Source organism: Otolemur garnettii, unplaced genomic scaffold, assembly GCF_000181295.1.
Source record: "Otolemur garnettii isolate 467f Iridium unplaced genomic scaffold, OtoGar3 scaffold00013, whole genome shotgun sequence".
NCBI classification, from domain to species: Eukaryota; Metazoa; Chordata; class Mammalia; order Primates; family Galagidae; genus Otolemur; species Otolemur garnettii.
In genome coordinates this window covers 17,704,785-17,719,906 of record NW_003852408.1, presented here as the reverse complement: position 1 = coordinate 17,719,906, position 15,122 = coordinate 17,704,785, and the positions used below count along the sequence as shown (strand labels likewise).

Here is a 15,122-nt window from a genome sequence, read left to right as displayed (position 1 = left end):
GCAATGATTATCTCAAGTTCCATGATTATAAAAAAAAATTGCAAAACCACTGTAGGATGATAAATGTTTGAGATGGTTATGCTAATCATCCCCATATGATCACTGTACATTGTGTGCATCAAAACATCACTGTGTATCCAATAATATGCATAATTATTGGCAATAAAAATTAAAACCCTTTTAAAATTTTGTAATAAGTAGCATGCAAAACTCCTTAAGAAAGATTTGCCTAGGTGAGAAGGTAGTAAATACTGAAAAGTTTAAGAAACTCTCAGCTAAGACTTTACTTTGAGGGATCATTTCTATAGTTTGTTACTAGAGAGATTTCTCTGAATATATAGAGCACCAGCAATAACCAGGAGCAGGCGACACAGTGTTCCCTCCTGAGCGTGACGTCGGCTCTCGGTGCTGCTTTGCAGTCAGTGCCACCTGCCCCGATAGTGGCTCTTTTCTCCCTTTGCCAGAGTCAGGGGGTGGGGACACAGTCTGAGTGGTTCTGGTTAAAGAAAGGCAAGAAAAGAAAACTTCTGGCTGTTCTAGGTATATGCAAATTGAAAAATTGAATTTTCACACATGTATGTATCTAAATTTACTTTGAAATTATTTAGTTTGAAAAAATTCCGATATTTTATTGGAACATTTCATTAGTTTCTAATTTATGTTAGTTTATCCACAGTGATTATTACACACAGATAAAAAATTTACCACTTGATTTTCATGGGTTAATTTATTCTGTAAATCTCTCCAAGAGATTCTTTTGCTAATGCTTAAATTAGTAAGTACATTCAAATAGACTACTTTACCCAAGATACTAATACAACTATTTTTTTCTTACAAAACCAACATATAAAGAAGCTATATTGTCTTGAGAAAGTTATAGATTTATTTGGAACCAAACTTTGAGAGGCCACTAATGTATAAGTGGTGATGTGTTCCTTTAATAGCAGAGCAATACTTTTCTTCTTAACCAGAAGGAGTTGGCAAATTTATCCAATAGAGGGAAATGGACAGCAACACGTGTTCTGATGGACCCTATTGGTCAACAGAAAAGATACTGATTACTTAATATTAAAATATTCTGAAGTCTAGGAAAATAAAAATAAGCATTGGTTATATATTTAGAGACTTATGAGTGAAGAGATAGTCATAATCACTTTATTGTTGGTATGTACTATATTATTTATGTAAAAAAAATCACAATTACAAAATTAAATCAATCTTTCCTCCATTTATTTTCTTTCTTTATTTATTTATTTCTATTCTGTGTAAAGTTTAGGCATCTAATAACCTGACTGTTAATTAAAAAAAAAAAAAAGGAGGAGCCAGTCATTTTTTAAATGGCCAATCTTTAAATATTGATATGTATTTTACTAAAAATAACTTTATAAACCAATTTTGACTATATTTATTTTCAATGTTGACTATATTTATTTATCAGTCAATGTTTGACTGTATTTATTTATCAATGTTGATAAACTATACTACTGTATGTTTTTAATCGTATAATTTTAATATGGGATTTTTATGGAATTTTTCATTCATAGATTAGTATAATTGTTCTTGTTAAAATATTATGCCAGATAACATTTTAAGTAAACTATTCAAAAATTTCATGTTACAAGATAATTATTTTGGTTATATTTTGTTTTTAACATTTTAAGAAAATGTTTAAAGTAAAAATAAACATAATTTATAATTTGTGTTTTATTTCACATTTTTAAAGAGATATATTTTAATATGAATATTAGTACAAGTTTCACAGAAATTCTCACTATTTAACTTTTTTTTCTTTTGAGATGGAGTTTCACTCTATCACCCTTGGTAGAGTGCCGTGGTGTCATAGCTCACAGTGACCCCAAGCTCTTGTGCTTAAGAGATCCTGTTGCCTAAGCCTCTCCAGTAGTTGGGACTATAGGCACCCACCACAGCACCTGACAAGTTTTTGTATTTTTAGTAGAGATGGGAATATTGCTCTTGCTCATACTGGTCTTGAACTCATGCACTCAAACAATCCACCTGCATTGGCCTCCTAGAGTGCTAGGGTTACTACAATGAGCCACTGCACCCAACCACTATTTAGAATTTTATTCCCACCATATATTCATTCCACTGACCAAGTTTTACTGTAGATGAATCCTCTACTCTTCCTAAATTTATTACTAGGAATCTGACATTCAGATGCCACATAATTTGAACTGTGGCTTATTTTTTGTTGCCAGGCCAGAATATTTTTAAAGATACACATGTACTTCTCCACAAACACTTCATTTTCTCTATAAATACTCCACTTTCTAGAGATATTATCAGTAATCAGACCGTGCTATTTTTGTTTGTGAGAGTGCCACCTCATTCATGAACCAACTAGATACCAAAGTGTCAGGTGGCCATCCTGGCAAGTAATTTTAAAGATCTTCTAACCTATAAGAAGAGTTCAGCATCTCTGTTTCCAGCAAAATTAATTTTTAAGTCATATATTATATGCCTTATAACAATCTAATATTCTTAAAATAAAGTTCAACATGATTATAAATTTACATTCATTTTAGGAATTAGTTATATACAGTCTTTTGATGTTCTGAAAATGAGTTCAGTTAAACCTGAAAAACCTCCGGATTTGCTAACTCAAATCTGTTCTAGTAGAGACAAATTTTTGAAATACCTGAGGCTTGGTGCTGCTGAATCATACAGTCCTATTATTAGGTTCCAATATTGCCATTCCTTCTATTGGATTGAACAAACTTGCAGAAATTATAAAAAGGCTTCATAAATATTTTCAATTATGATTTTTACAGATTTGAATAATGAACTGAAACTAAAGCTTTTCATTTTTTTTTTCTTCATGGGTTTTGGTTCCATTTGGTGTCATTTGGACTCAAAAATAGAAAATAATATTTATCCCCATCCCAGCTTCTGTACAAAGACTACACAGAAAAAGTTATTTGTCTGATTCTCAGGAAAGTCAGAAACAGCCATAACCTATAGACTGAGGCTGGGAGTGAAATCCATAGGTAATGCCTCTGTCAGCAAAGACTTAGTAGAGGAGAGTTTATAATAAATATTCACATCTGCTACTTTGGACACTCTAATCCATCCTAAGGATCTTTGCTGCGTCAGGCTTTGTTCTAGATGAGGAAGCCCAGTAGTTATAAACGTTTGCAAATAGGCCATATTTGTCATGGTTAGCTTTGCTTTTATAACTTGGTTTAGAGATAGTCATGATAATTCAGGATAAAATTTGTGATTAAACATTTCTGCTTATGATGGTATCATTCTAGCATTCTTATTATGAAATGCACCAGTTCTATTTTCACAACAATATATCACTGACCTAAAAATCTGTCAAGAAGACATCAGAGCTATGCTGGATAAAGAGAACATGATGGCTAAAAGCCCGGACTCTAGATTCAGAAGGCCGGTGATTAAATGCTCTCTCCCTCCATACCAAGGCTGTCGATGTGAGCAGGTTGCTCACCCTTTCCAAGTCTTTATTTCTTCATCTTTATAATGGAGTTAATAATACATTTTATCATTAGATTGTTGTAAGGATTATGTGGAATTACCCATATCAAGCACTAGTGCATTGAAAGAGTTTAATACATTATAAATATTATTACTATAATGATAATATGCCCTCTAATGCAATTAGATAATCCCATAGATAATACCAATGTCATACTTATTTACCCTAAGTACTGATCTTTGTAAACATATTGTGTTGTTTTTACTTGTTTTATGACCCCTGATGGTTTCTTACTGGATTTTTTTTTTTGCTGTTTTTGGCCGGGGCTGGGTTTGAACCTGCCACCTCCAGTATATGGGGCCAGTACCCTACTCCTTTGAGCCACAGGTGCTGCCCGATTATTGGATTTTTAAAAATATATATTAATTAAATGTACATTCTTAATTTGTTTTCACTCTAAAGAAATGTTTCACTACAAAGAGTATGGTATGAAAATCTTGAAAATTCTCTATTCTGTATTTAGCTATCTTATGTAACAAAACTATAACTTAACAGAATTTTGAATTTTAAGTTAGAGTAAAAAAGCCCAAGACAGTTTGAAATGGAAGTATTATTTTCCACTTCAACTCCAAAGAAAATGTGTTAAGTTTATGAGTTTCACAATTTTTAAGGCAGAAACGTATACTATAATGTAATGGTTTTAAGCAATGATTAAGCATAATTATAATAAACAAGTCTAAAGTGTAGCATAATGCAAATTTTAAAATATAAATTGTTCATGAGATATCTCTATGTGTATCTTTGCTATAGATTAATTTTGAAAACTATGCCTTTTAAAACTTTTTAATATATAATTCATTTGGGAAAAAATTTTGTTGCTTAGTTGCTTTTAATTCATCTTCTCAACGTGATTTATTAATCACAAATATAAAGAGACTAGTAGGGCATTTGACAAGCTCTGATATATAATAGAGCATTAGGCTTTATTTCTCCTTTTTATAATCTAATCTATGGCATGTCTGAATATTGATTCAAGTTATTTCCTTTACTAAGAGGAGATAGTTTAATGATTGATATCTAACACAAAATGATAGTCTGTTGAATCATAGTTACAAACAAAACAGAATGTTCCATTGCTTATAAACTGAATGCTTGAAATAAAACTTTGATATCTCTCTCTCTCTCTCTTTCCTGTCTCTCTCTCAGGTCGAGTTTTAGCTCAGGCGAGTGGCAATGGAGTTATCCATTTGCTAGACCTTAAATCTGGGCAGATTCACAAACTAATGGGCCATGAGAGTGAGGCACATACGGTTGTGTTTTCTCACGACGGGGAGAGTCTGTTTTCGGGAGGCTCTGACGGCACGGTTCGGAAGTGGTCTTGATGGTCAGCATACCCTACTGCGGAGGGCATTCCCTTTAAGACGTGAAGATGCCTCCTGTCCGCCACACAGTAAATAACCGGTTAAATATGCCAGCCAGGGACATTCACAGTTTGCTCTGGAGCATGCTTTGGGCGTGGCTTTTAGAGCTTGCACTGTTACTAATAAAAAATAACTTTCTGCTCATTCATTTGTGCATGAGTCTTCTTTCTCTGTCGATTTGGTAAGAATTTAGAGAGGTTGCATCTTTGCTAAGGGTTTAGAAGAAACAGCTTTACAATGACGCCTAATGACAGACTAGATGAATTACAGGAGATTGATTTTTAATGTTGGCGAACAAACTGCAGGAAAACCTGGCTACTTTTTTTTTTTTTAATCAAATCCGAGCTGCAGGAAAACCTGAAGTTTAATCATGCAGCACAGGAAAAGTCTTTCTGCAACCAAAGGGGCAAATAGAATCGGTGAGCATACGTTTTCACAGACTCTTTGACAATGATTGTGCTTTATCTATTAATAATAGTCGGGGTCTGCAGATGGCTTAAATCTATATGCAAGTCTCTTCCGGAACTTTCAACTCTGCAGCCTTATCCAAGAGGGCATACGAGATAATTACATTCTTTTACAATTTTTTGATTGCAGCAGTTTCAATGCAAATAAGTATCTCGCCCGTAGAATGTTTTTCCCCCTCCTAACGCACGCATCCGCCGTAGAAAGTGCGACTGCTTAGAGAGCACTCTAGCCCTGTCTAAGGCAGCAGCTCCGGGATTTCGACAAAGCTGGGCTCTGAAGCCAGTTGTTGGCGCTGTCCGTGGTGCTGAGGAATTCCCGGCTGCCGGCAGAATGAGCTCCAAACCAGCAGTCTGCAAACTGCTCTCAGCGATGCGGAAAGCCAGCTAAAGTTGCTCCTCTCCTTCGCGTCCACTGTTAGTATTTCCCGGTGTGTAAGGGGATTCAAGCATCCTACTGTGGATGACGGGGATGGCATTGCCGGCGGAGCGGGCTGCAAGCTCCAGCGTGCCGTTGCTGTGTGTGATCCTCAGAGCCTAGCCAAATCACCTCGACTGCCGGAGCAAACACCGTGTAAGTGAACTCATGTGTGGAGGAGGCGTAATCAGCCGGGAAATTTCATAGAAGGATCTAAGAAATTGCTAACAATAAGTTCAACATGATTCTGCTACTGGGGTCTGGATTTCTACAGGACCAGCATTGCTTCTTGCTTTGAATTCTGAAGACGGGTCCAAAGCCAATTTCTTATGTATGTCTGCTGTGTTTCTTTCTGGAAGGGCGGGAGACTGCTTCTGGACTGTGTTTTGAAATGGGAGGTAGAGAGAATGGATTGCCTTTAATTCATGCTTGAAAATGTATTCTTTGGGTAATTAAGAAGGAGCTGCTTTCTTGAAACATAATTGACCTTTTAGTTCATACTGGGCTGTGACCCCTACCACCACCATTAACCTCCAGAGTGATTAGGTAAGTGTACCTTACGACATGAGTTATGTTTGTTTTCTCAAAAAAAAAAAAAAAAGATGCAGTCATTTTAAATCATAGATAGCAATAGAGGAGGGGGGAAAGTTTAGCTGTGGAGTGATCCTTAGTTTAGCATTGTTTGCTCTCGTATTAAAAATCTTCAGATAAACATTTTATTTGATTCATCTAATGTTTCTTCTCTTAAAGAAATAGCATCTTACATGGCACTAGAGCAACTCCACTGTAAGGAAAGCTGTTTTTCAAAAAAATAGCCTAAGAACTTTGTTCTATTAAAGAGATTTTGTTTTCTCCATGCAGATTTTAAAATGTATTTCCTATAATAAAAATCATGTTTAGTATTCATAGAAAGTGGATATTGCATGGCTGTTTTTACATTCAAATTTACATTTACCATAACCTGACACATCAATGCCTACCTGTAGCTACAAAGAGACAAGGTTCTGTCTGTGTCTTTCTGAAGCAGAGTCATATGTGTATTTTATATGGCTCGTCTTGCGTGTATTCACAGAAATTGCTGAAATGTTATCAGGCAACACAGTAGCTCTCTTTCCCTCCAAGGTAAACTTTCTAAATAGGTGCCAGATGTATAAATGTATACTTTAATCAGGAAATTATATTTATGCTTTTTCAGAAGCTTCTGTTATGTTTGTGGGCTCTGTAGTAATTTGAGAGAGGAAAAAAAAAATGCTTTGTCAAAGGAAGCTTCCAGCTCCTCAAGTAGAATTATAGGTTTACATTTTCTTTTTCTTTTATGACTCCTTATTTTTGGTATATTTGAAAAGAAATCCATCCCCTTTATCATTACCTACCCAACAGGAATTCTAATAACAGAGGATATCCGAAGAATTCCCAATATCAGTTTTCTCTGTAAAGAGGGCATACTACCTTCCATTTTACTATTACTAGAATTTGCATATTTACCTTAAATTGCAAATAAAACATAATAGTTTATGAAGTTTCCCAATGTCATCATGTATCTTATTTAAAATTATCGTCTGTGTATGTTCACTGAAAAGAGATGATTTATCATTGCTATTAATATAAGCCAAAAATGAATCAATGAATGGCATTCATAAACGGATCTGAAAATGTCCTACATACAATCTTAGTGATATTGGCATACAGCCTATAGTATTTAAATAAACAAAGGAACTATTTGACAACACTTTTTCTTGTCCTTTACCCCCTAACGTCAGTTTCCCCAGAGCTTGTGTGTAATTAGTTACTCTAAATATTTAAACCAGAGCCCTCTTACCCACACTTCACACTATGCACTAGCACTGAAGTGAAGTTTGCAAGAGTCAAAGCAGATTTTCTACGAATGGTAATACTCCATTACTATCCTAAAAACTTACATAAACAGCATGACATCGGCATCTTTGTGCAAATTGCCTGAATGCAAACATTTCTGGCATTTCAAGAGTTAGATTTTTAAGGCTGTGAATAGTATTTGTATTATTTGAAATATTTAATTCAATTAATATTACATGAATACTAAATTCAAGTTGCTATAACAAACTCACACATATATCTTTCCTGCCCACTAGGAGCTTACTTCCCAACTAAAATAAAGAAGTAGACAATAACGCAAGTAAACTTGTTTCTTCAACAAATTCTTTTTAATATATAGAATTCCCTTATATTATTTGCTGCTTTAAATTTTTTTTTCCTCTTCATCACTGTGGAATAGCTGTGTTTTATTACTGGCTCTGTTCCAAAATCCAGACCCATGTTCACCAATACGAGTCACGTTCAGGTCATTGTTGCTCTCCAAGTCTGAGCATAAACAAGTAGGAAGGCCGTTATCATAGCTCACCTCAATTATAATTGACATTTGATTGTTGGCTTATTCTCTTCCTTTTAGAATTAGATGTTTTTCCACTAGTCCTTTGAGTTTTGATTATAATACATGTTCTGTCACTGGCTAGTTTAAAGAATAATAGACAATGTGAATTCAAATATTCTTGAGTTATTTCCTAATAGCTATTTGTAATCAACTTTAGGGGTTCCATAAAACCCCTTTTTACAATTTAGACAAAGAGAGACCTTTGAAATTCAGAGAGTAAATTTGAGCTGAAAGTTCCTGTATAAAATAACTCCATAAAGGACAAATTGGAATGCATATATTGGCAAGTATCAACACTCCAAACTTCATAATAAAGTATAGATAGTTGCATGAACTTACTTTATTTAAGATGTTAGTGTCTCTTAATCCCAAACAGTTTAAGATCATGGGCTTAAATGGACCTATATTTTCTTTATATATGTCAAATTATTCTTTTTACATATTTATTTTCAGCCTACCCCTCTTGTATTCCCATGGAAGGAGCTGAGTGTATTTCATATTAGGAGCACACCCGGAAGTCTTGGAGGAGGGGGATGGCTCTTCATATTCATGAAGCTTGCATACTTCTGTTGGTCATCCCCGGATTGGTCACCTCCGCTGCCATCAGTCATGAAGACTATCCTGCTGATGAAGGGGACCAGATCTCCAGTAATGACAATCTGATTTTTGATGACTATCGAGGGAAAGGGTGTGTGGATGACAGCGGCTTTGTATACAAGTTGGGAGAACGATTTTTCCCAGGGCACTCCAACTGTCCATGTGTCTGTGCTCTAGATGGACCTGTTTGTGACCAGCCGGAATGCCCTAAAATTCACCCCAAGTGTACTAAAGTGGAACACAATGGATGCTGCCCTGAGTGCAAAGAAGTGAAAAACTTTTGTGAATATCATGGGAAAAATTACAAAATCTTGGAGGAATTTAAGGTATGACTTACCCTCCATATTTACCGAATGCTAACTTTTTACACAACGTGCTTGGTAAAATTGCCACATTAAAATCAGAGTTGGTCAAAGGTATATTTAAATTTCTTTTTAATTTATAACGATATGGTTGTAGTTAGGTGTATAGCCCTGTCATCAGTACACAGCCAACTGGTTTGTCCATCAGTATCTATAGAATTGCACGATAAACTTTTTCTTCAGTAGTGGTTGAGGCATGCTTAAAATCTTTTACTTTTTGCCCTTAGACATTTCTTCAATGTTATTATGTAGGTATGTGTTTTTTTTAATTAATTTTTAAATTTTGTCAGGTTGTGTGTGTGTGTGGCTTATTAGCCTGTGTTTGGAGCCATTTAATGGCCATTTGTTTAGTGTGTAAAAATGGAAGTACTACAGAGACATACCTCTTACTTGTGGTTTTCATGTTAGGAAAATCCATTGAGCCCACCTCTTGTAGAGTGGAGTTCCCATTCTGCTTTCTGCTCATTAATTTTTTTACTTATAGTGCTCCACAGAGAACTGAATTTTTATCCTTGTCCATTGTAAAAGCAAATAAAAAAACACTATAATTTTTTAGTCTACATGGTATTTCTTAGTTTTTCTTTTATCTTTCTCATACTTTCCAGTACTTGGAGTTCATTTTTTTATCTTTTCTTGGTTTCTTTTTTCTCCAATGGGTAGTTTTAATTATGATGTCCATTCCTACAAGCCAAATCTGAACCCTGAAGGTAGGAATACATGAAAAATGTCTTCCTTCAGTGTAATGGCAGTTTGTGCCTTTGAGTGTCTGTCACACTGACGGCTTGATGTAAGACTTTCCCATTTCATCTAACCAAGTTCTGTGACAAGGTGCTCAGAGCCTTACAGGCAAAAGAAGATAGAGCTATAGTTTTTGGTGTGGCTTTCTGTGTTTGAGAGACGATTCAGTTATTCCAAAAGAGTCAAATGGGGCCATAAGTCAATGGGGAAAAGGTTCCAACTTATCATTGGAGTGCTCTGAATATTGACACTGTATTTAGTTCCTTCTAGGTTGTGGGGTAAACTTACTTCTAATTAGCCCAAGAGTACTCAGTCATTTTGACCAGATTATTTAGGGCATGGGGGAAATTTTACTTAGAACTATTACATTCAAATTTATTAGACACATTATTCAGACATTTCTCTTTCATGTGTTATAATATTTTGTTGTGAAAAAGAAAACTTAAGAGTCTAGTAATCATTGTTGACATACAATAATAGTTAAGAGTGTGGCACATTCATTAATGAAAATATGGCCTCTGAAATATATATACTTTGACACTGGTTATTTGTAATTTCAGATTAATGACAGTAAAGGTGAATACTCAGTACATTATGTGATTCTAGACATGGTTCTAGAATCATGTCACTCTTTACTAACATACGTATATATCTAGAGTAGAATACAAAAATATGTTGTAAGAACAGCACCTCCCAACCTAACCTGAACAAAAGCATTGGATAGAATGCAGAGATTTATATAAGTTGTAATCAGTGTTTAATAAAGAGGAAATTGGTTATTTGAATGTAGTCAACTCACCTGTAAAATGGCTATAGTTTTACTGTTTATTTGATTTATTTTATTACAAAGGTAATAATTGTGTTACCATGCCAAACAATACAGAGATACATAAAGAAAATATTTATAATTTCTGCACCCTCTCTAATTATAACCCTACTGTGATCTAATTAATCCCCACTATTCCCCCTCATATACAGACCATTGATGTGCACAGCTTTTCACCTGACTCTGTGCCATGAAAAACTTTAATGTGATTTTTTTAAGTAATAGTAATCACTTTTTCATAAGAATTTAGAGTCAGAATGAGCTTTGGAGATTACATAGGGAAATTTTTTAAGTATGAGAAACTGAGACCAAGAAAGTTCCTTATCTAAAATTTTCACATTATTTAGCTTATTTCTAAATGCTGTCATTCTATCAGTAAAGTCTATACAACCCATCAAAGCACTTTGGCTCTAAGGTCAGAGCCTGAATTCGAATCCCAAATTCATCACTTGGCTATAAAATTTTGGATGAAGTTCTTAAATCTTTTGATTTGCAGTTCTATTTTCTATAAAGTAGCCATTGTAATAGTTACTTCCCTTAGTGGGGATGTTGGTCAGTTAAGGACATACAGTTTGTGTGACATCACTAACCATGTGATAACTGGTACACAATCAGTATTGAATTAATAGTTGTTCTTCTTTCTTCTAAACTCTAATATCCAGGGATTTACTCTAAGCTCTAAATTACTCTATGCTTCTGCCTACATTTTATGAGAGAGGCTCAACTTGAAAAGTCTTTCCAATGAGAGAATACTTAGTATCTTTTTTAAATGCCATGCTTATCCATATGAACTAACTCTCAGAAAATATTAGCAAAAATCTATCATCATGATTCTCTCCCAACTCAGCTCACAAACAACAAATAATTTTTAAAGATGTATGGAAATTTTATCTAATAATTTTAGTATGTGGTTAGGAGGTTGTACATGTATAATGAGATATTCTTTATATATGTGTGTGTGTGTATATATATATGTGAATATATATATTCATCCAACAAGCATTTATCAGACTGTTTGATACATAAGATACCGTGGTTGTACTTACATTGGAAAATAGAATATCTAATAGGCAGAATCTCTGTTCACAAGGAAGGCATGATTGATGTAGAAAGAGAAAAAGATAAAAGCAATCAAAAGTTAAGTATATGATTATCAAGTCCCAACATAAATTTCCCAGGAGATTGTGATATCAGAAGCTTATCAACATGGTATGAGACTTGGTGAAGCAAGACATTTTTTGCTTCAGGATGGTAAAACTTGAGCTTGTACTATGAGAAGTAGTTGAAATTGATTTGGGGAGATTAAAATTTCAGAGAGGAAACTGCTAGAACAAACTCAAGAGACTGGGATGCATAGACCCTGTAAAGAGAGGAGGGAGATGGGAATAACTGGAAGCTGGATCTGACTAAAATGCAATTCTAATAAGAGAGATGTAAATTTGGATATGTGTTGGTGGACAGTGCATGGAAGGGACTTGCATACTGGGTCAAAATATTTAGATTCAGTCTGAAGGATAACAGGGAATAAAATGCAGGGCATTATGCATAGAGATGACCTAGTTAAATCTGATTTTTAAAACAAGATTACCTTGAATAGAAGTGAAGAGAAATCAAAAGGGGAGGACTAGGGACATGGTATTATAAACACACAAAGGACAAAGACATCTAGGACAGCTTTCCGGGTAAAATCTAAATTCCCCAGTCCAGTCCAGTCCGGATTCTACTTATCGACCTTTCCAAATACCTCAAACTCTAGGTGATTTCACTTCCTAGCAGTGTTTGCACTGCTGTTCCACAGCATGGAACACGTTTTTAACATTGCTCCCCCATAGAAGTCCTCCTGGACTACTTCAAGATTCACTTAAATTTCAACTCATCTGGAAACCCCTGTCTGTCCTACATCTGTCTGCCAAGCTGGATCTCACTCTTCTATCTGTTCCTACAGTGTACTGTGCCAACCATTATAACAAGAACTGGAACTGCAGTTACATGCTCTTAGGATTTTTATATGTGTTATAACACATTTCCTTTTGTAATAACACAGTGAGCATTGCACATTTATTAGCACTATTTTACAGATAAGAAAACTGAAGCACCAGAGTGTCAGTAACTTGCCCAAGATCATACAGCTGGAAAATGGCAGAGCTGTAGCTCCAACCCAGAGAGCCGGCTGCCGAAACTGAGCTCTCCATCACCTCTGCCCCCTTTATGAGTGGCAATAATATGCCACACTGCAATGATCTGAAATCACGTAAAGTATAGTGTGAGATAATATAACATGAAACCACTTGCCTCTCCCATTGGACAAGGAACCCTTTGAAGCTGGGGGACACGGATTTTCTTCTTCTCCACCATTCCCAACCCCCAGTACCCTATGAGTATGGAGCAGGCATTCAGAACATTTTTGGTGAATGGCAGACAGGGTCAGATTATAACTGAACCTATGGGATAAAAAAGTTTTAGAGTTCCTTTAACATGCCTTGGTTTCTGTGTATGTGCTGATCTCTTCATTTTAAAGAAACGCTCCAAGTTCAGATAAAGAGCACCTTTTCGGCAGCTACTGACACAGACCGTTTCCTAAGGGAATGGAGCGCCCGCTTTCATCTCGCTTTTCCTTTCTTCTTCCTGCCCAAGCCCCTTCCTAACCAAGCCTAGTCTTGGAATCTATCTTCATCCCAGTGTTGCAGTGGCCACCCAGCGTTTTAGCCGTGTTGTTTTACCCTATGTAGTTACAAAACTATGTCACATTTAGTCTTTTCTGATCATTGAAGTCAAATGTAAATTGATCCATGTATGTCATCTGATGGGAAAAAATCGTGCTATTTATAAAGGTTGTGGAGTTTTGATTCCATTTACTGATGCAAGCTTTGAAAATTGATTTCTCTCTCCTCTTTTTGAAAACTCTGAAGTCCCCAGTGTTCTGATAATATTTTATTAAGATAAAGGTCACTATATAGTAGGTTCTCTCATCTTTCTTTCATGTGTACCCAGGCAATATGACACTAGAACCTGCTGTTTAAGAAATAAAGCATATAAATAATAAATTACAATAGCATTTCCTCCAGAAGAAGTTGATTGGAAATGTAGGCTCTGTCAGCTTTGGCTTTGTGCGTAACTATCTTATACCGAGTTTCCCAAAGGCAGAAATAATTTATTTTGCTCAGTTTTTATAACTCTGACTCTGCTAGAATTAGCTTTCTTGAACATTTCTTTGTACTTTAAAACTCGCACTGATTTAGTTTTAGGTCATACGCTGAAGGTTATTCTACATGCCGCTGAAAGAGATCTTTCTGTGGCTTTTGCATAGCCTGTTTTATTTTGAAGTCATTTTCTGCAGTCAATTCCCAATGTCCCTAATTTGGATTTGGATTTGCCCAAGATCTGCCCTTCCCCACACACTGACCTTGGTGCTTTTCCTACTGTGGGCCAAAGACAGTTGATCAGGTCTCTGAATTTTTGTACTTGAAAAGTTCAGTGTGAATATATATCCATCTAATTCATTTAGTATGTACATCATTGCTCTTTCAAAAGAAGTAAATAAAACAACATATTTTCATACTGTGGTAAGCTGCCTAGTTTTTGCCCTGAATTTTGTATTTAATATTTAAATCTGAAGGAAAGAAACAAAGAGGACAGAAAATTAAACACTTGGGGAATTTTGCCAAATCATTGCACCCATAAAAAATGTTGATGCCAGTTTAGATTAAGAATTGGCGTGCCCTTTAAATGAGTATATTCCCACGGCTCTCATTACTCTGTGCCCCTTCCTTAATGATCGATACTGTAACATCAAATTTATGAAGAGATTTGAATGTATAGGATTTTGAATTTAGGTTGGGGGTATTTGTTTAATGTCTGATTGGGGTTCTTTTCATATATATGGGGAGAAAGAATGGAAGGTTCTAGGGTCTGAGGAACAGATTTATGAAAGAACAGGGGGAGAAAGGAGGCTATAGTGAAATCTCAGTCGAAGGGACTAATAAGGAATACCTCGAAAAGCACAATTCACTGCCCCCTACCTGCCAGCCACCTGCCATTGCAGCAGTTTCTATGAAAAGCACAGGAATGAGTAAGATGCTTACACAAGGCAAAGGAGGACAAAGAGCATCTTTCCAGCAGTCCGAAGTTTATACTTATTTGATGGCAGAGAAATAGGTGGATCGTGAGCATATGGGTGGGGTTTTTTAAAGACTTTTATCCAAGAGAAGGTTTACAGCTTCTCACCAAAGGAGTAGTGAGGGGCATTTTTAAGATAGTATACCAAAAAAGTCCTGGAAAACATCATAATTTCATGCAATAAAGATGATTGAGGATCTTTGTTGGGTGATTGAAAAGGTTAATTCCATAATTGTTGGCTCTGCAAGAGACAGTTCCTGTTTTTGCAAAGCATGTTGTGGCTTTTAACAGTAAAATGGTCTTTGAGTGA

At 35.5% G+C, this 15,122-nt stretch overlaps 1 protein-coding gene and 1 non-coding gene across 3 annotated transcripts in view; both read left to right on the top strand.

The window, feature by feature from the left end:
* The first annotated feature begins 277 nt into the window (after positions 1-277).
* Positions 278-495, top strand: LOC111723625. Its single transcript, XR_002772125.1, has one exon. It is a non-coding gene; the product is annotated as a small nucleolar RNA U3 (small nucleolar RNA).
* A 5,596-nt stretch (positions 496-6,091) lies between these two features.
* Positions 6,092-15,122, top strand: part of VWC2L (von Willebrand factor C domain containing protein 2 like) — a 165,741-nt gene continuing 156,710 nt past the window's right edge. For both annotated transcript variants that reach the window (XM_023510435.1, XM_003784976.3), the window contains exons 1-2: positions 6,092-6,309; positions 8,627-9,096. In XM_023510435.1, the coding sequence (XP_023366203.1) occupies positions 8,707-9,096 (390 nt within the window). In that variant the 5' untranslated portion in view covers positions 6,092-6,309; positions 8,627-8,706. The remainder of the gene's footprint in view (positions 6,310-8,626; positions 9,097-15,122) is intronic.